This window comes from Balaenoptera physalus, assembly GCF_965194825.1.
Source record: "Balaenoptera physalus genome assembly, chromosome: 18".
In the NCBI taxonomy this organism is placed as follows: Eukaryota; Metazoa; Chordata; class Mammalia; order Artiodactyla; family Balaenopteridae; genus Balaenoptera; species Balaenoptera physalus.
In genome coordinates, this window is record NC_138899.1 from 30,700,652 (window position 1) to 30,723,017 (window position 22,366).

At 41.5% G+C, this 22,366-nt stretch overlaps 2 protein-coding genes and 1 long non-coding RNA gene across 6 annotated transcripts in view; 2 read left to right on the forward strand and 1 right to left on the reverse strand.

The window, feature by feature from the left end:
• The window catches only part of COMMD6 (COMM domain containing 6), a 131,158-nt gene that overhangs the window by 51,669 nt on the left and 57,123 nt on the right, over positions 1-22,366 (forward strand). The gene's annotated exons all lie outside the window — the stretch shown is intronic.
• Positions 1-22,366, forward strand: part of TBC1D4 (TBC1 domain family member 4) — a 260,140-nt gene that overhangs the window by 37,007 nt on the left and 200,767 nt on the right. For 3 of the 4 annotated variants that reach the window (XM_082434776.1, XM_082434778.1, XM_082434777.1), the window contains exon 1: positions 4,415-5,060. The exons of the other annotated variant lie outside the window; for it this stretch is intronic. In XM_082434776.1, the coding sequence (XP_082290902.1) occupies positions 4,563-5,060 (498 nt within the window). In that variant the 5' untranslated portion in view covers positions 4,415-4,562. Of the gene's footprint in view, positions 1-4,414; positions 5,061-22,366 lie in introns of those variants that run through there. 4 annotated transcript variants of the gene reach the window in all.
• LOC309647497 lies at positions 633-20,653 on the reverse strand. Its single transcript, XR_014256087.1, has 3 exons — positions 10,335-20,653; positions 4,986-10,298; positions 633-2,534 (listed from the first exon to the last, which is right to left on the reverse strand). It is a non-coding gene; the product is annotated as an uncharacterized lncRNA (long non-coding RNA).

Genomic DNA, 22,366 nt, shown 5'->3' on the forward strand with positions numbered 1-22,366 from the left:
AAACTAATAGCTTACCATATAGTTCATTCACGCAATAAGTCAAATGTCTAAATGATAATAAAGCAAGTTATATAAGATACAATATATACTATAGTATAATAACCTTATCGGACAGGATAGGATAGATTTACAACAAGGTAGCAGACAAGTCCACAATCCCAGTGGCTTAACAAACAAAAAAGTTTATTTCCCACTACAAGAAGCGTGCTGTGTGCCTGGGAGGTTCTCCAGGACAGCTGTCCTCTAGGAGCTGGCTCAGCATTCTGGACTGCTTCGATCACGAGGAACCTCCATACTGATGTTTCCATAATGACCACTGAAGGGGAAGCGTGGGGATGGACAGCACGAGAGGGCTGGGGCGTTGATTACCAGCAATTAAATGCTTCTACTCAAAGACGTGACCCAAGTCACCTCTGGTCACATTTCACTTCCAAAACAAGTCTTAGGATCGTGCCTGCCTTCCCATGTGTCAGGATGCAGAGAGGATCAGGTACTGGTAAACAATAATAATGCTCATTAATGCACAGTAAGCAAAACATCACAAAAAGGTTACAAAGAGAGGGCTAAGGACGTTCCAGAGCAGGAAGCAATCACACTTAGGCTGTCATGTAATAAAAGACAATTCTTCTGTGTTTCTGTCAGTAAGTAGATGTTTATTGCATCACTTTTTTCACCAGTAAGAAATGGCCTGCTGGGGCTCCAGATTCAATCCTAGCTCCCAAGCTAGTTGATTTGGTAGAACCCACAACACTTCCATGCTTTCCCCAGATCTCTGTTCTTTTCTTTCTTTTTTATAGATCTCAGATATGTGGCCTAGGGAAATAGGATCTGTATAGAAGAGTTTCTGGCAAGGTTCTACAAGGTTTCAGTCACATTCGGACAACTTTTCACCGCTTTAAAAAAAAAAAAATTATTTATTTATTTTTGGCTGCGTTGGGTCTTCGTTGCTGCACGAGGGTTTTCTCTAGTTGCGGCCATTGGGGGCTACTCTTCGTTGCAGTGCGTGGGCTTCGCATTGCGGTGTCTTCTCTTGTTGCGGAGCACAAGCTCTAGGCGTGGGGGCTTCAGTAGTTGTGGCACGCGGGCTCAGTAGTTGTGGAGCACGGGCTTAGTTGCTCCACGGCATGTGGGAATCTTCCCAGACCACTCTGTCTCCCCCACATTGGCAGGCAGGTTCTTAACCACTGTGCCACCAGGGAAACCCTTCACTGCGTTTTGAAGACATGGTTCTACTTTGCACAAAAATGTGGTGGTGTGAGTAAACCGAATGAGTGAATCTAACCAATTAATAATGTCTTTATCTTGGAGCTTAAATTCTATCTATAAGGGAGCCATCAGGGTGCACCCAGAAATTCTGCATAGGAATAATGGGAATTGATTGTAGTGATATTACATATAGGATAAAAAATAGTCCCAAGGCTTTATAGAAAGTGAGAATACCATTAAAGGAAAAAAAAATGAGAGAGAGAGAGAGAGAGAGAGAGAGAGAGAATGGGAGAGGAACCAGAGTTTTCATTTTTCCTATGAGCCCTTTGTAGAAAATTGGGAACTTTAAGTGTCTTTCCCACTTATTTTTGTTTACCTGTTACCTAACTCTTAATTATAATTTAGTAAGAGTAAAAAGAATGAAAGTCCAATTTGCTAAAAAGAAAAAAAGAATACTTCTCTTTCTGCTTTAAAATTAGAATGATTAAATTATCCCTAGAATGTTTTTTGAGTTCCCTGGAAATATATATTACTACATATAAAAGGGTGCAAAATCTCTACACTAGCTCTGAACTGGGTAAATACAATTAATAAAATGTATTGGCTGCACTAAAAGCTATGAAGATTCATGTTTGTCATACCATGTTATATTTTAAAGAGAAATTGGAGTTAAAAATACTTTATCGTGATTCTGTTCGCCGCTCTGCAGTTTGCGTGTGAGGCTGTTTCCTCCCAGAGCAGTTGTGAAGCAAAAGGTGTAAAGGGATATTTTTAAAAAGGTAGTTCGGGAATACTATTGACAAGGAGTGTGGGTCGCTTTTGACCCGAGCAGTAACTGCTGATCAGCTGTCCCAGGGCAGGGCGTGAGGGTCGTGTGGTTCTGAAGATGAGGCAGGAAAAATGCGCCCCTGGGACCGGGACAAGGTAGAAGCACCGGCGGAAGTGGAAGTTTTGGGGCCCTAGGAAGATTTGGAGCAGTTCCTGCTTCCAGTTATCCGTGGGATGCGGGAGGATATGGCGGCTCCTGAGGACCAGGAGCAAGTTGTGGAAGATGGATAATAACGATCATGCAAATAGAAATGCAGGTGGCGACCTCGGAGGAGAAAGCCTTGAATCACCTTCAGCATCCCAGGGGGGAAGCTGATGAGAGAGTGCCAGAGTTGTGCCAGAAGGTGGAGGAGAAAGCCAAGGAGATTGGGAAGATGGCAGATTTGATGGTGGAGCTGGTTTGGCAGATAGAGAAAAGCAAATCGTCTTGAAGGAGGGTTGGCTTTCACAGCTGATGGACTCTGGTCCGCTGGTAAGGATGGGCTGATACCTGGAAGAAACTGAAACAGGTCATTTTCGCTATTTAGTTTTTCTATGTTTTTTATTCCCATGTAACAGTGTCCCTTAGGGTCAGTGGTTGGTGACCTTGATATGGGGGTAGATTGTCAAATGTATTTGGTTCCTAAAAAATAACTTTTGTTTGAGAAATACTCTCATAAGTGAAACAAGGCTTACTCAAAACTCGTTTCAGTTTATTTTTGTTACTTTGCAGTGTTTTTGAAATGTTGGGCATGGCCTTGTATTTTGGTGTTATCATGTGACCTGATTGTTTTCTGGAACTTTGGAACACCCATGTGAAGACTTGGGGTCAGAATCTTCCAACTTTAGAGGTGCAGTGGAAGGCACTACTTGGATGTAGCTGGTGAAGCAATGTAGGAATGACACTGCTTTGGATAAGACTGGGAAAAACCAAAAGAGAGTTGGAGATGGAAGACGCTGGGCACATATTTTGGAACTTGAATACCTCTGTGAGACAAAGGAGGAAAGCTATGTTTTGTGGCATACTGTCTCATGTTTATTGTATAACCTGTCAGGTGCGTTTATTTAGACAACCTATCTGACCCTAAACGACAAAGCAGTTTGAATAGGGAATGATGGAGCACACTTTACTGTTGTAATATCCTCACACATTACAGAGGTTTAAGAGTATGGCATCAAAGAGACAATCTACCGAGAGCCTTGAAAGCCTGGAGAAAGGAAAAGGCATATCAGGGCCCATATAGTCCCTTCTAGGTCACCAGGGCAGTAGATCTGACTAGGATTTGAGGTCAAGATCAAACATGTAACAAGTGTTCATTTGCCTTGAAAAACAAAGACCTAAAAAGCCTTAAAAAATTTTTTTTCTTTTTGTTCAGATGACCAAAGCCCCTATGTGTGTAAATAAAAAATCACAAATAAATTTCTTTTGAAATGGAAAAGAAATTTCATCGTAATTTCGTGATTTAAAACACGAGTATTTTTTTTGGAGATTATTAGGAAATAAGATTCAGAAATTATGATGCAGGCTTTAGAAGGAATTGAAACCAAGCAAATATGATTAATTAAAAAAAAAAAAAAAATCCCAGCGCCCCATTGACAGTGGTCCCCTCTCCAGGGGGCAGCAGAGACGCCCAGAAGAAGACGGAGATCTCGGTGACCCGAGAGATGATGAGTTTGGTCCGGGCAGTGCCGGCGCCGGGCGCAGTATTGCTGCCCGAGGGGCGGGTGGCAGGGGCGGTCTGGGATCGCGGCCGGAGAAAGAGGCGAAGAGGTGACTTCACAGATAAGCTTTTATAGGCAACACTCTCCGCCCGCCGGACGGGAGGCGGGGTGGCAGCCCGATTAAAGAAGCAGCCTGGAAGGAAGGAAGAAGCGAGGGAGGGACGGGAACAGTTGGAGGAGGAGCAGCGAGCTGGGCTGCGGCGACCGGAGGAGGAGCGGCCCCCGCGAGGCCACGTTTTGTTTTTGTTATTTTCCATCGAAATAGTTCTCGCAGGCCCTCCCCGAGAACCGACCGCACCGAAGCCCGGGAGCCCCGACCTTCCAGGTGACAGCTGGTCACCGTGGTAGGATTCAGCTCCGCCCCAAGTCACCCCCTCCGGCCCACAGCCCATTCCCCGCCCTGCCTCCCAGTGCCCGCCCGGGGCGAGCGCGGCGGCCGCAACGGCTCTGCAGCGCTGGAACTGGCGGCGACCGGCGGAGGCGCGGGGCCCTCGGCGTTGTCCTCTGACCCAGCGGAGCCGCGGACGAGGAAGGGGGAAGTCCGGCCCCAGGCTCGAGCCGGAGCAAGGAGGATAGCGATTTAACCCGCCCTCTCCTGCCAGTCCTGCTGCCGGGCGCTCCCCGGGTGCCCGCCGCCAGAGCCTGGGAGCCGCGCCCGAAGTGCCGCATGGGGCAGGGCCACTAAAGCGCGGAGTTCGGGGTCGCGCCGAGGCGGGCGCAGGGGCCCAGCGCAGCTGTTGGCACAGTTTCGGCGGCGCCTTCAACGCGAGAACTGGGGGCGCGACGCGCCGATCCGGCCGCCTCCGTGCCCTCGGGAGGCGCGAGTTATGGAGCCCCCCAGCTGCATTCAGGATGAACCGTTCCCGCACCCCCTGGAGCCCGAGCCGGGCGCCCCTGCGCAGCCTGGCCAGGGGAAGCCGGGCGACAAGAGGTTCCGGCTGTGGTACGTGGGAGGGTCGTGCCTGGACCGCAGGACCACGCTGCCCATGCTGCCCTGGCTCATGGCCGAGATCCGCCGGCGCAGCCAGAAGCCCGAGGCGGGCGGCTGCGGGGCGCCGGCGCCCCGCGAGGTGCTGCTGGTGCTCAGCGCGCCCTTCCTGCGCTGCGTGCCCGCGCCGGGCGCCGGTGCCGCTGGGGGCTTTGGCCCTACGGCCGCGCAGCCCAACCCGGCAGTGTTCATCTTCGAGCACAAGGCGCAGCACATCTCGCGCTTCATCCACAACAGCCACGACCTCACCTACTTTGCTTACCTGATCAAGGCGCAGCCAGACGACCCGGAGTCGCAGATGGCCTGCCACGTTTTCCGCGCCACAGACCCCAATCAGGCAAGACCGCGGCTCGGAGGCACGGGGGAGGGCCCATCACACCCGGGAGGAGTGGCAGGGCTGCAGGCGCGCTGGGACCCCACGTTAAAGACCGACTCCGGTCCAGCTGCTGGCGCGCGCCTTCCACGTGGCGCGCTTGAGCGCAGGCTGGTCCCGCTTCTCGGACCCCGAGTCCGGAGCTTGCTTCTGGCGGCGGTTCCTTCCCCGCAGGGCCAAGGAAGAGGGAGGGAGGCGGAGAGTGGTCTCGGGACGGTGGAGGAGCTGGTGCGCCCTAGGAGAATGCGGGAGCAGTGCGCGTCCCGGGAGGATCTCGATGTCTTGGGGTGTGACTGGAGATGGCATGCCCGGCCTTGGCCGAGTGTGTGCGTGCGTGCACGTGTGTGTTTAAGAGGGAAAGCGGGAGAGGGTTGGGTTCCTAGAGGCCCCCGCACACACTCTCGGTCTTGGTCGAGTCCTGCACCTTGGCCCCTTTGGACAGTCGCATCCTAGTCACAGCAGCACCTGCAGGTCTTGGGTCTGGAAAGCTGTTTCGGAGCCCGGTTTAGAGAGAAGTTACTAGACGTTGTCCGATTGTCAGCAAAACACGAATCTGCCTTTAGATTTTGAGTGGAAAGAAGACTTTTTTTTCTTTTTTTTGCATTTTTTTCCACACTAATTGGAGACAGAATCAGTACCTACCTGGGTGATTTAAAAATCAGTGTTGTAGACGAGGTGAACATCTCTTTTCTAATATTTCTCCAGAGTTTACCAAATCGAGGTGCCTGTTACCAAACAGTGTGTTTTTACTTCCTTAAAAAAAACGGACACAGTCCTTTTCCGTCTTGAGAGAGGTATCTAAACAATCTTTACTACAGTGATTGTGTCTTGAAAAACAGCACCTCCCCCTTTTTAAAAAATGTGTAAGGAGTTTACCATATCAAAAGCCCCCCAGATGCTGTTATTTATAATAGTTACTGAATGTTTGGGCAAAGTACTTTAGATTATTTGGGAAAATAGTGTTGTCTAAATATAAATAAATGAAGTCTCAGTTGTACTGTGTGGCGGGTTTCTTTAGCAGCTGGGAAGTTAATAGTCAGATGAGAAAAACTTCCTATAAATAAGGCTTTCAGTTTTGAAAATTCATATATTCCAGTATCTGTAATTGAAAGACTGTCCAATAGTTTTTCACAAAAAGACCTGTAGCTGAGCTGAAGAAAATAAAGCTCATTGTCTTGGATTCCATCGGTTACTTTGTAAACTAGTTTAATATCCTAAGGGCTCAGAACTCCCAATATTTTAGTTTATGTTACCGCTGTTATGTTATGGTAAAATACCTTATCACAGATGATCTCAGGATTCTAACCATGATTAAAATGAATTTCATTTTATGCTTATTTGTTAAAAATTTATTTTTAGCTTTCACCTAGGTTGAAATTGGAGTGCAGCATGTTCTTTATTCTGAACGTTATCAACATCTTTATTGTATTAAGATTTTTGGGTTCTGTCAGTAAGGTGGAAGTGGTTGCATTTTTCCAGGACTTTAAGGAATGTTTTTTGATTCTTGGTGGTTATTTTCTTCAGATCTGACGCATGACACATCATTGCTAATTTCATTGATGGTCAAAGTTTGTTTATGGGTTATGGCACCTTAAATTCTCAACAGTGGCTGTTCAGTCCTCCCTGGACTCATTGGAAGGTCAATTAAAATATCCCATTTTATTTACCTTCATTTTGTATTTAGATATTAGAGGCTGGATGTGCTCTTTACAAATAATAACATGCTTAGGCTTATTTCCCCCCTTTGGTCCTGTAGGAGCAGTGGAAGCCATATGGCTTTTTGATAAAAGAAAAAACAAACTTTTCCTGTTTATTGCCATTTCCCAGTTGAGTCTTTGATCTAAAGATATAGATTCCTATTTGCTCCAAACCTAGAGAGCCCCTGGCAGAGGATCATTAATTTGAAAGGCCAGATGTTGTCTACCTAAGGATTATCTCCAGCTATAAATCAGGGGTTACAAACTCAAACTGCGAGGAAGAAGGTTGAGTGAGGGCCATAGAGGACTAGATAGAGAGGTCCTTTCTCAAGCTGCTGCTCAGCTCCAACTGGAAATTACATTATCAGAATATAAGCCCAGTGTTGCCGGAGCTTCGGATTTCTCAAGAGAAGATGGAAATCTAGATTTTTATGTATGAGTCCACATTTTAAAGTATCAGCAAATATTTTAAACATATAAGAATCCTATCTGGGCTAAACAAAACACATCTGAAGGTTGGCTTCAGAGATCTAAGGGCTGCCACGTTTGATCTTGGGCATAAATATTTGTTGAGTGGACAAGTGCAGTCATTAGATACTGAGTGCTGTTTGTCACATTTCCTGTTGAAATAGTGGGGAGAGTTAGGGTAATTTGGGGGGAAAAATTTATAAGTAAAACTCCCAGAAGTGATGATTCTGCAGTTGAACTTGTTAGAGGGATGAATTCATCACATTATTACCATCCAGCAGTATGCTAATATAGAGTAGAACCTCTGAGCACCTTTGATTGTTCTGACCACCTTTGAAATGAGAAGGAAGAAGACCTGCTGTTTGCTTTGCTGCTGAGTTCTACATTTGAAGTAGAGAATTTTTTAGTTGGACTTTAAGATTATTGTTAAGTCTCCTAAGTATTTTCTACAGTCACTGAACAAAATATGGAAGGTAGCCTGGAGCAGAAAGGCCTGAAAACATCCCCAAGTAAACTTGCCTCTGCTTTGTCTGTCATGCCTGTCCCTTTTCTGAAATAGGCCTGTCTGTAGGATGACCATATAATTTATTGTTTAATCCAGGACAATTTTTATTAAGAAAGGGGGCATCATTAAAATGACACAAGCATAACAAGTATAAAGCTGGACTGTTTAGGGCAAACAGGGACATGGGTGACCATAGATAATTGGCAAAGTTTGTGTTTCTGCCAAGCCACCGAGATGGAGGATTGTGGTTTCTGTATATAAAACGATAATGTCTTGCAGCATATCTACTCACACATTTTTTTTTTGGGGGGGGGTGGGTGGATCTACATGTGACCTCAGAGACGGAAGCACTGCGCGAGTAGCTTGGATCTGTTGTGGGGAGTTGCCATAGTGATGTGCCCTGTGGCTCCACACCTTCCGGGTCAGAGTCAACCTAAGGATGCTCAACCTGAGTCAGCCTGAAGCAGTGCTCAGCCAGAACGGTCTGATGCAGAGCTACTTCTGCCAGGTGCAAGGAGGGGTATGGGTTGGGAGCAAACGAACCAGTTTCAGATGGAATATATGCCAGTACAGATTGGTTCCCATTTATTCAAGATGTGTAGTCTTGCATAGGAGGAATGTCAGACTTAGCACATTTCAGCCAAAGTTGGATATTTGAACTAGTAAAAGTGCTTAACTGTACATAACTTAAAAAACAAATCACACTGGCATAAATTGAGTTGTAGACTTCAAACTGGTTGGAGAACCAAGAATATCTGATTCTCTACCTAACATCTTGGGAAGGTCACTAATGTTCCTCAAATTACTTACCTTTACCTACGTTCAGAAAGAGGCTATGTGTATATATATATATGGCATTATCTCCATTTCCCCATTAAAAAGCAGAACTTGTTTTATGTTATATATATTCTTATCATATTAAAAAACAAGAATTGTTAGTGTTTATAACTATTGTTAGAGAATGAAGGTGTTACCATTTCCATTAGACAACAGCATGTACTTCATAATTATAGAATGAGTAGTCCTATAAAAGACAAGAACATGATTGCTATAATTTTCATTGATTTTGTTTATGTATATATTTCTTGAAGCTCGAAAGAATGTACTTTCAAAGAGATTTTACAAATTGTGTTCTTAAAATTAAAAAATGAACTTGACACCAGTTTTTTTCAGAAGTAAGTTCTCTAAGTCTGTGTGTTTTTTTTTTTGTTTCTCTTAAAATATTTAGTATTTTCTGAGCTTTACTCAGGTAACTAATTTTCAACTTAATTTTCAGTGATATACTTCAAAAAGGTCATTTTCAGTTCTTCCTCAGAGTTAAGAGTCGGTGGCTCTGGGAGTATGCTAGCAAGGAAACCAGAGAAATAGAAATCTGGAAATGTTCACACTTCTCTGTTTGCTTTCTGAGTACTTTGTGCTATTCTGCGTAGATCTCTCCTCATGTTTGCTGTAGCCATTTTTTTTTTTTTTTATATTTGGCTGCGTTGGGTCTTTGTTGCTGTATGCGGGCTTTCTCTAGTTGCTGCGAGCAGGGGCTACTCTTCATTGCGGTGTGGGGGCTTCTCATTGCGGTGGCTTCTCTTGTTGCGGAGCACGGGCTCTAGGCACGCGGGTTTCAGTAGTTGTGGCTCGCGGGCTCGAGAGTGCAGGCTCAGTAGTTATGGCGCACGGGCTTAGTTGCTCCGCGGCTTGTGGGATCTTCCCAGACCAGGGCTCGAACCTGTGTCCCCTGCATTGGCAAGCGGGTTCTTAACCACTGCGCCACCAGGGAAGCCCCTCTCTCCCCTTCTGATTTGAGGTGGATTAATTTGCCCTGGCTCTGTGGTAGAATCTTGACTACAATATCTGGGGGAAAGGTAAAAATGTATGCCCAGAGCCTCCCACCTGTGAAGGGAATGTTATAATGAAGATGTGGTTGTTCAGTATCAGGGCTCGTTTATCGTAAGCCAGAGGTTCTCAAACTTGAGTGTGTGTCAGAATCACCTGGTCGGCTTGTTAGAGCAGACTGGTGGACCCCACCCTCAGTTTTTGATGATGTCAAGTTCCCTGATGATGTCCAGACTACTGGCCTGGGGACCACAGTTTGAGAACCACTGCCCTCAGTGATTTTGTTCATCTGGTTGGGTATATGACCACTTCTGTTCCCCTGGTTATTTTTGTAGTCGTTTTCAGGCTTGAAAGTTTAGGGTGAGTGTGAGGAGGAGTAATATGTGACTACAGAAGATTTTTAAGAAACTCGTCATTTTCTAGCTTAATAGCTTTGCATATCTTCTTCTCTAGATAGACATTATTCTGCCAGGCGTGATAAGACTAGCCATATGTTGAATGAAAACTTTACCTTTCAAGCCAAAGTTTTAAGTTCTGCAGATGGAATAAACAATTTTTAGGGAATATATTCTAATGTTGGGCTTCCCTGGTGGCATAGTGGTTAAGAATCTGCCTGCCAATGCAGGAGACACGGGTTCGAGCCCTGGTCTAGGAAGATCCCACATTCCGCGGAGCAACTAAGCCCCTGTACCACCACTACTGAGCCTGAGCTCTAGAGCCTGTGAGCCATAACTACTGAACATCATCAGTGAACTTGACATCATCAAAAACTGAGGCTGGGGTCCACCAGTCTGCTCTAACAAGCCGACCAGGTGATTCTGACACATTTACAGATGAGAAAACTGAGGTAAAGAAAGGTTAAATATTTCCCCAAGGATACAAGCCTTGTAATGATAGAAGCTGATTGCAGTCTGGGTAGATAGTTCTCTTATCTGCTGCTCTGGAATGCAATTGTTGAAAAATTAGCCTTTAGTTGTTAGTCTTATGAAGTTTTATGCTATCACTTTTTCCCATTCTTTTTTTAAGATAGTTGTTTTATTTTGTTTTCCAGTTTTATTGAGGTATAATTAACAAGCAAAAATTGTATATATTTAAAGCTACAATGTGGTGTTTTGATATACGTATCAAATGAAAGGGTTACCACAATCAAGCTAATTAACATATCCATCAACTCACATGGTTATCGTTTTGCCTGTGTGTGTGTGGTGAGAAAACTTAAGATCTACTCTTTTAGCAAATTTCAGGTATACAATATAGTATGATTAACTATGGTCACCATGCTCTCTGTACATTAGATCTTCAAAACTTTCTCATCCTGCATAACTGAAAGTTGGTACCCTTCGACCAACATCTCCCCATGTCTCCCATCCCTCATCCCCTGGCAAACACTATTCTACTCTGCATTTATGAGTTTGACTTTTTAGATTCTGTATATAAGTGAGATCATGCAGTATTTGTCCACTTTCCCCCCCTTTTATATCAAAAATCTCCACAGTTAAATATGCTCATTAAATTTGTAAAATAATAATGAAATGCTGAATGCATGCTTGGATATAGTTTTGCCAGTGTGTATTTTTGTTTTAATGGAAAGTAAAACGTCGGTATGATTTGTTAGGCTGGTGTAGCTGAATTCTGGTGTATCTTTTATGTAGTGTCCTTAGGAGTGGCAGGGAAGTAAACTATGAGAGTCTGTTTGCAGCCTTTATAACTACTTTAGAATAAAAAATCTTTAGGGTATGTATTTAAGAACAGGTACAACCATGCATTTGAATATATTTTATTGACTCGTAAAGGATACAAATATTGTAAAGTATAACAAAGTACAAAGTATAAATTATAAACTGTATTATAATATAAAAGTATATAATTATATAATATAAAGTGTAAAATTATACTATAAAAATAATGCATCTTACCATCATTATAAAACATACAATAAAGCAAGAAATATTGGCACCAAGTTGTGCTATTTTAATTACCTTGGGTTAAAGGGAAAAGAATATGTAAATTTTAAGGTTAGATAAAGCCCAGTGACCTAATGGGCTGATGTATGGTTTTGTAAGAGTTCAAGTAGAGAAAAATGGTTCATAAAAATGCAATCTTGGGGTCCACAGTAACATTAGCATGCTGAACCTGTGCTGTAGCACATTCAGTGCTGTAGGCATGTGCTTTGAAAAATAACATCTTTCCTTTCATCCCATTGAATTTAGCTTGTTAGTATAATTGTTACTAGTTTTATGCTTGTGTTTGTGGGTATTTTGTAAATTGGTTTTGGTTTTAAAGCTTTTTAGATTTTACCTCCTCACCTCCCCCTTTCTTTGTTCTGTGGAATGAACTAGCACGCAGACCCCGGTAAGATGGTTCTCTAGGACACTAGTCCATCATCTTCTCAGACTCTTGACTTTCTGAATAAAGTGGTTATAATTTGCTCCAAAAAAAAAAAAAAAAAAAAAGCTTTTTAAAAGCTAGAGCTATAAGCATCTAAAGTTTACAGCTAGATTTTTGTGAACGTATTTAAATAAAGTAACAGTAAAATAATTATGTTAACACCTTAATTTACCTTTAAAAGGATTCTGAGCAACTGTAAGTTTGGAAAACTCCTGGCTTAAACTTTCAGGTGTTATTTAATATGATTCCAGTCATCTATGATCCTATGACAGAAAGGGAAAAAATATGAGATTAAAATTTTGGTTGGTTTAATTTCAGATAATCTTAACACAGGTTTTTGCAGCCCTATGAAAAAGATACGGAGTTATTCTTTTTCAAGTTACCGATCCTTTTCAAGTTTCATTTCTTGTAAGAGGTTGGGTTCGAAAGAGGATCTCCAAGTAATGGGATCTTCCTGGTTAAATATAGAAGCCTAAATTTGCTGCTTCAGTTCTTTTATTTTGCGGATGCCCTTAACTAGTTGGATAGTCTTAACTTTGGCACTGTTGTGAATTTTTATAGGAATTTCGAAAATTCTCAAATTTACAACTGTGGAACTTTGTACTATCAGTATTATATAACTTGTGAGTAGTTTATGATCAGTTTCAGGTTGCAAGTCAGTGCTTCTGGTTGAGCAAATCAAGTAGTATTTTGCATCTCACAATTGTATCTTCATATACATTTTCAGTAATAGGTTAGACAATGTGGACAAATACATTTATGGCTTAAGCTTTTACAAACAAATAATCAAATCTGTTTTCTGGCCCCAGACAGCTCCCAGCTTTTTCAGTTCACCTCTTGCTCTGGTTTCAGCCATTTAATTCTCATTAGCTAGGCAGCTTGAGAGATTTTTCTGAGTTTACCTGAAGTTAAACTGATGGCCTTCTCGCTTGGTTCTACAAATATTTCCTCTCCTTAGATTTCTAGTGACATGTACTTTATACCTGGTGGGATACCCCGTTACTCTGTGTTGTATCTGCCTGATCCTGTTGTTCACTTTGAAGACCACCCAATGTCTACTCTTTGACTCTTTTAATATTGTGCACTGCCTGCTTGATTGAATATCTTTTCAGTTTTGGAAGCTGGTCTCCCTTCTTCTGAGGAAAGATCTGTTGTCCGGTCCTTCCCCCTTCCTTTTGGTGCCCTCCAAAGCTGTTAACCGTTGTTTACTGATTTTATTTCAGTTTTCATATGGAATTTTGCTAAGGCCAGTTGTCATGAATATAGCCTAGTGGTAGTAGGTAGTAGGCACGAGCCCTCTATATTCATCCATAATTCTTTTATCTAATTTGAGGAAGGTTCAATAGGCTGGATCTAGGAAACCAGATTTCTGCCTAGTTTCTAATAGTACTAGTAAAGCAATATGAAAGTGGGTGATATTATATTTAGTTTCTTGACAGCCCTTTATATTTTAACTTCCCCCATTGATCCTAAATTCAAATGGTCAAATTTTTCTGTTAAAATATTACCTGGCATTTGATAAATTTGCTTGTTCTATGTTCTAAGTGTGTTAGTTATAGCAGTGGACTACTAACCCATAGCTAAAATGCCATTCGGGGTCTGGAAGTTAATTGGTGTTAACCTTTCTTTCTATTGGAAGTTAGGTTGAAGATATATATTTGAAATTATATTGTTCGTTTTAATAAGAGAAGTGTGAACATGACTAAATTAAATCTATCTTAATATATGAGAAAGTATAGGAGTTCTTTGAAATAAAGAGTATATAAAAACAATCTTTAATTTCTCAACTAAAGTCCACCTTGTAGTTTAACAGAGTTTGTTATCTCTGTTTTACTTGATCCACCACAATTATCTAGCATTTGATTCTACCTTTAGAAATTATACTCTAAACTTCTAGGAGCCAGGTTAAAACAATAATAGATATGTATTAATAATAATAATACCTCTAAGCAGTATATATTTATTAATGTTCTTGACCAGAGGGTCTCAGACTTTAACATGCATCACCTGTAGGGTTTGTTTTCATACTGATTGCTGGATCCCCACGCCAGAGTTTCTGATTCACTTAGTCTGGGGTGAGGTCCAGAATTTGCATTTCTAACAATTCCCAGGTGATACTGGTGCTACTGGTCCAAGACCACACTTTGATAACCACTGCTTTAGACCAGGGGTTGGCAAACTCTGCCCTTTATTTTTGTAAATACAGTTTTATTTGAACACAACCCCACTCATCTGTTTACTTATTATCTATGGCTGCTTTCATGCTGCAATGACAGTACTGAGTATTTTTGACAGAGACCCTATGGTCACCAAGCCCCAAATCTTTCTTATCTGGCCTTTTATAGAAAATGATTGCTGACCCCTGCTCTAGACAAGCCTGTTAAAAACAGGTGTTTTTTATCCCCATTTTATAGGTGAGAAAACTAAGTCAGTAATTTTCCTACAAAGACACAAGCCAGCAAGTAACAGCAGATCTGGATTTCCAAACCTCATGCACTTTGTAAAAGCCACTTCGTAAATTTTTGCTAATGGTTCCCACACTTATCTCTATAGCTCAGCCCTCTCCTCTGAGCACCAGCTTCTTTCAGCATCTAAATGCTTACTTGACATCTGCACTTGAATATGTAGTTGCTGATGCTTATAACCCAGGAATTATATTTGAGTCCTGCTTTTCACTTCCCAGTTACAGCCCTTGAAGGAAGTCATCATGTTGATTCTGCCTTCAAAACTTAGTTTTTAATATGTCCATGTCTCTCCATGACCACTGCCACCACCTGGGTCTAACTCCCATCATGTCTTTTTGGGACTCTTAGACTCCTCTCAACTATTCTCCCTGCTCTACTCTTGCTCTCCTATCAATCCCTTCTTCAGTGGAGCAGTAGGAGTCGTGCTTATAAAGCACAAACCAGAGCAGGTTCCCTTTGCTCTCAGAGTAATAACGCAGATTCCTTCTCACATGACTCTGCTCGACTCCGCTCCCTTTGTCTCTCCAGTCTTCTCTTAGACTGCCCCTCTCCAGCATGCTCCCTATGTTTCAGCCATCCTTAACCAAGCCCAAGTCAGATCACTTCAAAGTCTTTGCATGTGTGGTTCCCATTCCTTGCTAGATTAGTTTTTTTTCCTCAGGTTTCAGTTCTTTGCTTAACTCACAAATGTCACTTCCTTAGATTGGCCTCCAGTGACCCTCTATCTCATAAAGTCGGTAAGTATCCCAATTTTTCACTTCTATTTCAGCCTTTTATTTATTTTCCTTTTGGCACTTACACATTGAAAATTAATTTTTAAAACACTTTTTGTGGGTACTGTCACCACTTCTAGAATGTAAGTTCTAAAGGGAGAGCAATCTTGTCTGTTCACGGTGGTACGCCCCAGACCTAGTTCTATAGTAAAGGTCCATTCCAACAAATTGAGTGAGTAGGAGTTGGTCCCTGCCCTCAAGGAATTTAAATCCACTGGTGAGAACTTAAAGTCTATTGGCAGCGATATGCATATGCTCTCATACTTGTTTGTTGCCTTTCATTAACTTTAATAAGTGTTTATTGTATTGGTTGCACAATATTTTTTGTTATGAATGTTTATAATTGTAGAGACATCATACTGCTTGCAATATATATATATTTTTTAAATTAATTAATTAATTAGTTTATTTTTATGGCTGTGTTGGGTCTTCGTTTCTGTGCAAGGGCTTTCTCTAGTTGTGGCAAGCGGGGGCCACTCTTAATCGCGGTGCTCGGGCCTCTCACTATCGCGGCCTCTCTTGTTGCGGAGCACAGGCTCCAGACGTGCAGGCTCAGTAATTGTGGCTCACGGGCCCAGCTGCTCCGCAGCATGTGGGCTCTTCCCAGACCAGGGCTCGAACCCGTGTCCCCTGCATTGGCGGGCAGATTCTCAACCACTGCGCCACCAGGGAAGCCAGCTTACAATATTAAATGGGGTTATAAGGCAGACTTTTCTTTAATAAGGAAATTGTGTAGTTTATGAAAAAAATTTTGTAGACTAATTTGAGATGGACTTTTCCCTCCCCTATCAAAACACAGGAAGTTTAGTGAAGCTGCCAACATGAGAATAGGCGTTTCCATGGCCTTTTCTTTGAATAATGTGAATCAAGCATTCACGCATCTGGAAGATGATCAGCAAGAGTGGCGTTGTAAGTACATCCTTGCAAGAATTGGATATTTTTTAGTTTCAGTTCAGTTGTTATTTAGGCTTCTCTGTGGAAATACAATCTCATTTGGAAGGCTGTTTAGTTTCAAAATACTTCGATTGGCGTCTGTAAGTTTTTACTCCCAAATCTACAACGGACCATTTTCTTAGGCACTGATTTTTAAACCTTACTGGAAGTGCCTAAGAGGTGTCTCAAAAATTTTTTTAAATCAAAAAGGGAAATGAATAAATGGAGAGGAGATCCACCAGGGTGAGACCAGGGATGGGAAAGAAAAAAAACTATGGCCAATGTCCACGGTGAACTGTTGACCAATATTAAGATGTACGGTTCGTATTCTGGATTTCTTTGTTTGCTTAAACAGCATGTCCTTGTGACAGAGTATATATTTTTTTATTCCCCTTGTGTTCTTTTTATCTAATGTTTATAATTAGAGCAGTTGATAGGTTGGATTATAGTTTTCAGTGGCCAGTGGGATGTGTACCAAGACACACATAAGGGTAGTATTCATGCTCGGCAGTAACCCCATGGGTTGGGGTTCGACTTTAAAGAATAAACAACACAAGGAATGATAACCTTATTTTTCTAGGAAAAAGTAAAAAGTGCCACAGTCATTTACTTTTATAAATACAGGCCCTCTGTCTCTTCTTCTCATCCTCAAAAAGGGCATTTTCTCCTCATTCCCTCATTGCCTTCAGGCATAATTTGTCCATCCATGAGCATCTCCACATTTTCTTCAACGTGTGGTCCCTTGCATGGGGTAGGAGACCCTTTTGCTCCGTTGATAGAGCAGTGTGTTTACTAAATGAGCATTTCTGGTTCGTCATCTCCCTTTTTTTAATGATGGAAATGATCTTTGAAAACCAGCTTTCCATTAGTAAGCTTGGCTTGAAGACATAAATATTGCTGATGGTGCATTTTTCAAGACCAAACATATAGCTGCTTATTAAGGCAAAAGGCAAACATATAAGTAGTTTAATAGCGGGTTTGCCTATTTAGTAGGTTGTTTTCTTTTGCTCCTGGAGTGGAGGGTAAACTCACAAGTCATTCTGTAGAAGGACAGGCTGTAATATACATACTGAGCGTGAAAGTTGATGTCTGTCAGCAGTGGATTTACTTTACCCAGTTCACATTACCCCTGTTTACTTAGGAACCAGGCAGGTTAATAGCTTTTGTGTGAATGTGATTGTACCAATTAGTAGTTTCTCTGGAGACGTTGTTTGCTGTGATTAGGCTATGATTTTTCTGCTGAGAGTGGAGTTAATTCTGAACATTGACAGTGGGAACCGACATATGTATGTCCCATAATTTTTTCTTAGCTGTTTACATTTTCCAGATGATTTATTTTTAAAAGTCAGACTGTCACCATGAAAGAAAATTACAACAAATGGTCTGCAGATACTCAGATCTCTATAAATCAGGTGGAGACTTTGATTGGTTTATTAAAATTGTTGATTTAAAAAAATGTTTAAATTCCCTCAGTACCTGATACTACAAAGGGCTTTGTATATGTTTTCAGTTTTTGGTTCTTACTCTTAATGAACAAAGTGTTTGTCTAATGCACATAGGCTAAATGAGGGAAAAGCCCATCCTTTACTCAAATCATTCTCTATTTTGGACATGTTCACATGTTAATCTATCTCAAAAGAAGTGACTGTCTCCTGCTGGAGTTTTCATTTGCTGGTTGGTAGCTTTGCAAAGAAGAAAAGACTATTGACTCTGCAGGTGTGACCATGTGGAACAGAGATAACAGACCTTCAACTAGAGAAGTTGGACTGGACACAGGAAATTGAAGCTCTGGACCCCACTCTTCCATAATTAAACATGTAACACAAATGCTCTGTTAATCTGGGTCATGGTTTTACAATTTGTTCCTTTGTTCATTACCTCATTTGTTCACTCATTCTTTCAACCATCTATTCATTTGTTCAGTTATCAGGGGAACTGAATGCTTCCTGTGTGCCTGGCACTCCATTGGAGACTGATATGTATAAAACAAAAACATTCCCTGCTTCATGTATCTTAGAGTTTTGTGGAGGAGTGAGACAAAAGTGAGTAAAAAGAATAGCATATTGTAGTAGTTGAGTGCCTGGGCTCTGAAGTCTGATCACTGAGACTCAAAGCTCTACCGCTGTGGGCTCCATGCCCTGGGGAAGTTCCTGCATCTCTTTGTACCTTGGTCTCCTCATCTGTAATATGGGGATGGTAGCATTATTATGAAGGTTAAGTGAGTCCATTTATGTAAGGCATTTAGAACACTGCCGTCTCAAAGTATTCGGTAAATGTTAGCTACATGTCCACAAGTGTCCAATTTCAAAGATGATAGGGGCTATGAGGGAAAAGAACGTGGTGCTGTGAGGGAATAAAAGGAGGAAACTTCTGACTGGGTTGTGTAGTAGATTCTCCAGCTCTCTTTTCCTAATAAAACCTTAAAATTTTCTTCATTTATCTCTCCCTCTGCCACTCAGCCCATATGCTACAAAAGGTCGGCCCCATCCCCTGCTCGAAAGTGGGAAATGCCATTGATTTGTCCAGGGTTCCTGCACCAAGTCCGTTTTATAAGTTTGTACCTGGAGACCCAGTAGTCCCAGGGAATGTATCCGTTTATGCCAGTGCAAGATGAGAGAAATTTTCTTGGGGCTCCTGAGAAAGGAGACTTGGTTGTTGTTTCCTCCTTGGTTGTTGTGTGTAGATTTAAAGCCTGGAACTGTTATTGTTATTTCACTGCCAGAGTGATGGTGAAACAGAGGAGGGAAATCTGGAGAAAAACTAAACTCTGATAGGAACAATCCAGATTACCACCTACATGCAGACTTTTTCAGTTTATGTGAGTTGAGTTGTGTTTTCTGCTACTCATAGTCAAAAGTATGGGATGAGTCAAGGAAGGCTTACTGTGGAGATGACAATTAAGGATGATTCCCAAGTTGCTGACTTTTTTTTTTTTCTTTTTTTTTTTTACTAATGGGTGGGTTTGTTACCATTTACAGATAAGAGGAAGGCAGGTTGGAGGAGTGGGGGAGAAATAGGTTTTAGGGCAAAAATCTCATTTGTAAAATGAGAGGGCTGGATGTTAGCAGTGATTTCTTTTTCTGACCGAATATTCCTAAGAGAGATTACATCCTTCCATCAGAAATTATGATTTCTAGAGCCCTGGCAACCATTTTCACCAACACTGGGGCTAATGAAATCAGTCTCAGCAGGGGGTGGGGAGGGGGATCTGAGGGTGTTTTTCAACCCAGTTGCACATAAGAACCTGTGGGGAGTTTCAGAAAGTATATGGTCTACTAGATTCTTGGGCCCCTCCCCAGATACCTTGCATCAGAATCTCTAGGGTAGGACCTGGAAATCTATTTAAAAACTGGGAGCTGGGATGCAGCCAGCTTGGCACTTATATGCAGTTTAGATTTGGGGAACCACTGCATTAAGGGATGTAAGGCCCCTTCCTGTATAAGGTTTTTGGTTTTTTTAACATCTTTATTGGAGTATAATTGCTTTACATGGTGTGTTAGTTTCTGCTGTATAACAAAGTGAATCAGCTATATGTATACATAGATCCACATATCCTCTCCCTCTTGCGTCTGCCTCCCACCCTCCCTATCCTACCCCTCTAGGTGGTCACAAAGCTGATCTCCCTGTGCTATGCGGCTGCTTCCCACTAGCTATCTATTTTACATTTGGTAGTGTATATATGTCCATGCCATTCTCTCACTTCGTCCCAGCTTCCCCTTCCCCTTCCCCGTGTCCTCAAGTCCATTCTCTATGTCTGCGTCTTTATTCCTGTCCTGCCCCTAGGTTCATCAGAACCAGTTTTTTGTTTTGTTTTGTTTTGTTTTAGATTCCATATATATATGTGTTAGCATACGGTATTTGTTCTTTTCTTTCTGACTTACTTCACTCTGTATGACAGACTCTAGGTCCATCCACCTCACTACAAATAACTCAATTTCATCTCTTTTTATGGCTGAGTAATATTCCATTGTATATATGTGCTGCATCTTCTTTATCCATTCATCTGTTGATGGACACTTAGGTTGCTTCCATGTACCGGCTATTGTAAATAGTGCTGCAATGAACATTGTGGTACATGACCCTTTTGGAATTATGGTTTTCTCCGGGTGTATGCCCAGTAGTGAGATTGCTGGGTCATATGGTAGTTCTATTTTTAGTTTTTTAAGGAACCTCCATACTGTTCTCCATAGTGGCTGTATCAATTTACATTCCCACCAAGAGTGCAAGAGGGTTCCCTTTTCTCCGCACCCTCTCCAGCATTTATTGTTTGTAGACTTTTTGATGATGGTCATTCTAACTGGTGTGAGGTGATACCTCATTGTAGTTTTGATTTTCATTTCTCTAATGATTAGTGATGTTGAGCATCCTTTCATGTGTTTGTTGCCAATCTGTATATCTTCTGGGGAGAGATGTCTATTTAGGTCTTCTGTCCATTTTTGGATTGGGTTGTTTGTTTTTTTGACATTGAGCTTCATGAGCTGCTTGTATATTTTGGAGAGTAATCCTTTGTCAGTTGGTTCATTTGCAAATATTTTCTCTCGCTCTGAGTGTTGTCTTTTCATCTTGTTTATGGTTTCCTTTGCTGTGCAAAAGCTTTTACGTTTCATTAGGTCCCATTTGTTTACTTTTGTTTTTATTTCCCTTTCTCTAGGAGGTGGGTTAAAAAGGATCTTGCTGTGATTTATGTCATAGAGTGCTCTGCCTATGTTTTCCTCTAAGAGTTTGATAGTGTCTGGGCTTCAATTTAGGTCTTTAATCAATTTTGAGTTTATTTTTGTGTATGGTGTTAGGGAGTGTTCTAATTTCATTCTTTTACATGTAGCTGTCCTGTTTTCCCAGCACCACTTATTGAAGAGGCTGTCTTTTCTCCACTGTATATTCTTGCCTCCTTTCTCAAAGATAAGGTGACCATATGTGCGTGGGTTTATCTCTGGGCTTTCTATCCTGTTCCATTGATCTATATTTCTGTTTTTGTGCCAGTACCATACTGTCTTGATTACTGTAGCTTTGTAGTAGAGTCTGAAGTCCAGGAGCCTGATTCCTCCAGCTCCGTTTTTCTGTCTCTAGATTGCTTTGGCTATTTGGGGTCTTTTGTGTTTCCATACAAATTGTGAAATTTTTTGTTCTAGTTCTGTGGAAAATGCCACTGGTAGTTTGATAGGGATTGCATTGAATCTGTAGATTGCTTTGGGTAGTATAGTCATTTTCACAATGTTGATTCTTCCAATCCAAGAACATGGTATATCTCTCCATCTGTATGTATCATCTTTAATTTCTTTCATCAGTGTCTTATAGTTTTCTGCATACAGGTGTTTTGTCTCCTTAGGTAGGTTTATTCCTAGGAATTTTATTCTTTTTGTTGCAATGATAAATGGGAGTGTTTCCTTAAATTCTTTTTTCAGATTTTTCAGCATTAGTTTATAAGAATGCAAGAGATTTCTGTGCATTAATTTTGTATGCTGCTACTTTGCCAAATTCATTGATTAGCTCTAGTAGTTTTCTGGTAGCGTCTGTAGGATTGTCTATGTATAGTATCATGTCATCTGCAAACAGTGACAGTTTTACTTCTTTTCCGATTTGGATTCCTTTTATTTCTTTTTCTTTTCTGATTGCTGTGGCTAAAACTTACAAAACTATGTTGAGTAATAGTGGTGAGAGTGGGCAACCTTGTCTTGTTCCTGATCTTAGTTGAAATGGTTTCAATTTTTCACCATTGAGAACGATGTTGGCTGTGGGTTTGTCATATATGGCCTTTATTATGTTGAGGTAAGTTCCCTCTATGCCTACTTTCTGGAGGGTTTTTATCATAAATCAGTGTTGAATTTTGTCGAAAGATTTTTCTGCATCTATTGAGGTGATAATATGCTTTTTCTCCTTCAGTTTGTTAATATGGTGTATAACATTCATTGATTTGCATATATTGAAGAATCCTTGATTACTGGGATAACAAGGGCAACCAAAGACAATGGCTATCACTGTCATGGGAAATCAGTGTCCACATAACCAGGGCAACCAGAGCATCAACGGTTGTCACTCTCACTGGAAGTCAGGGTCCACATATAAGATTTTAAGCGACTTTATTTTGAGAAATGCTAGCAGTGAAACTGCATTTCAGTCAAATTAAACTATTTCTCAGAAATCCAGATTATAAACACCTAAGTGATCTATACTGATTTTTAAGTATATTTTGATATGACAACAAAAGTAAAGTACA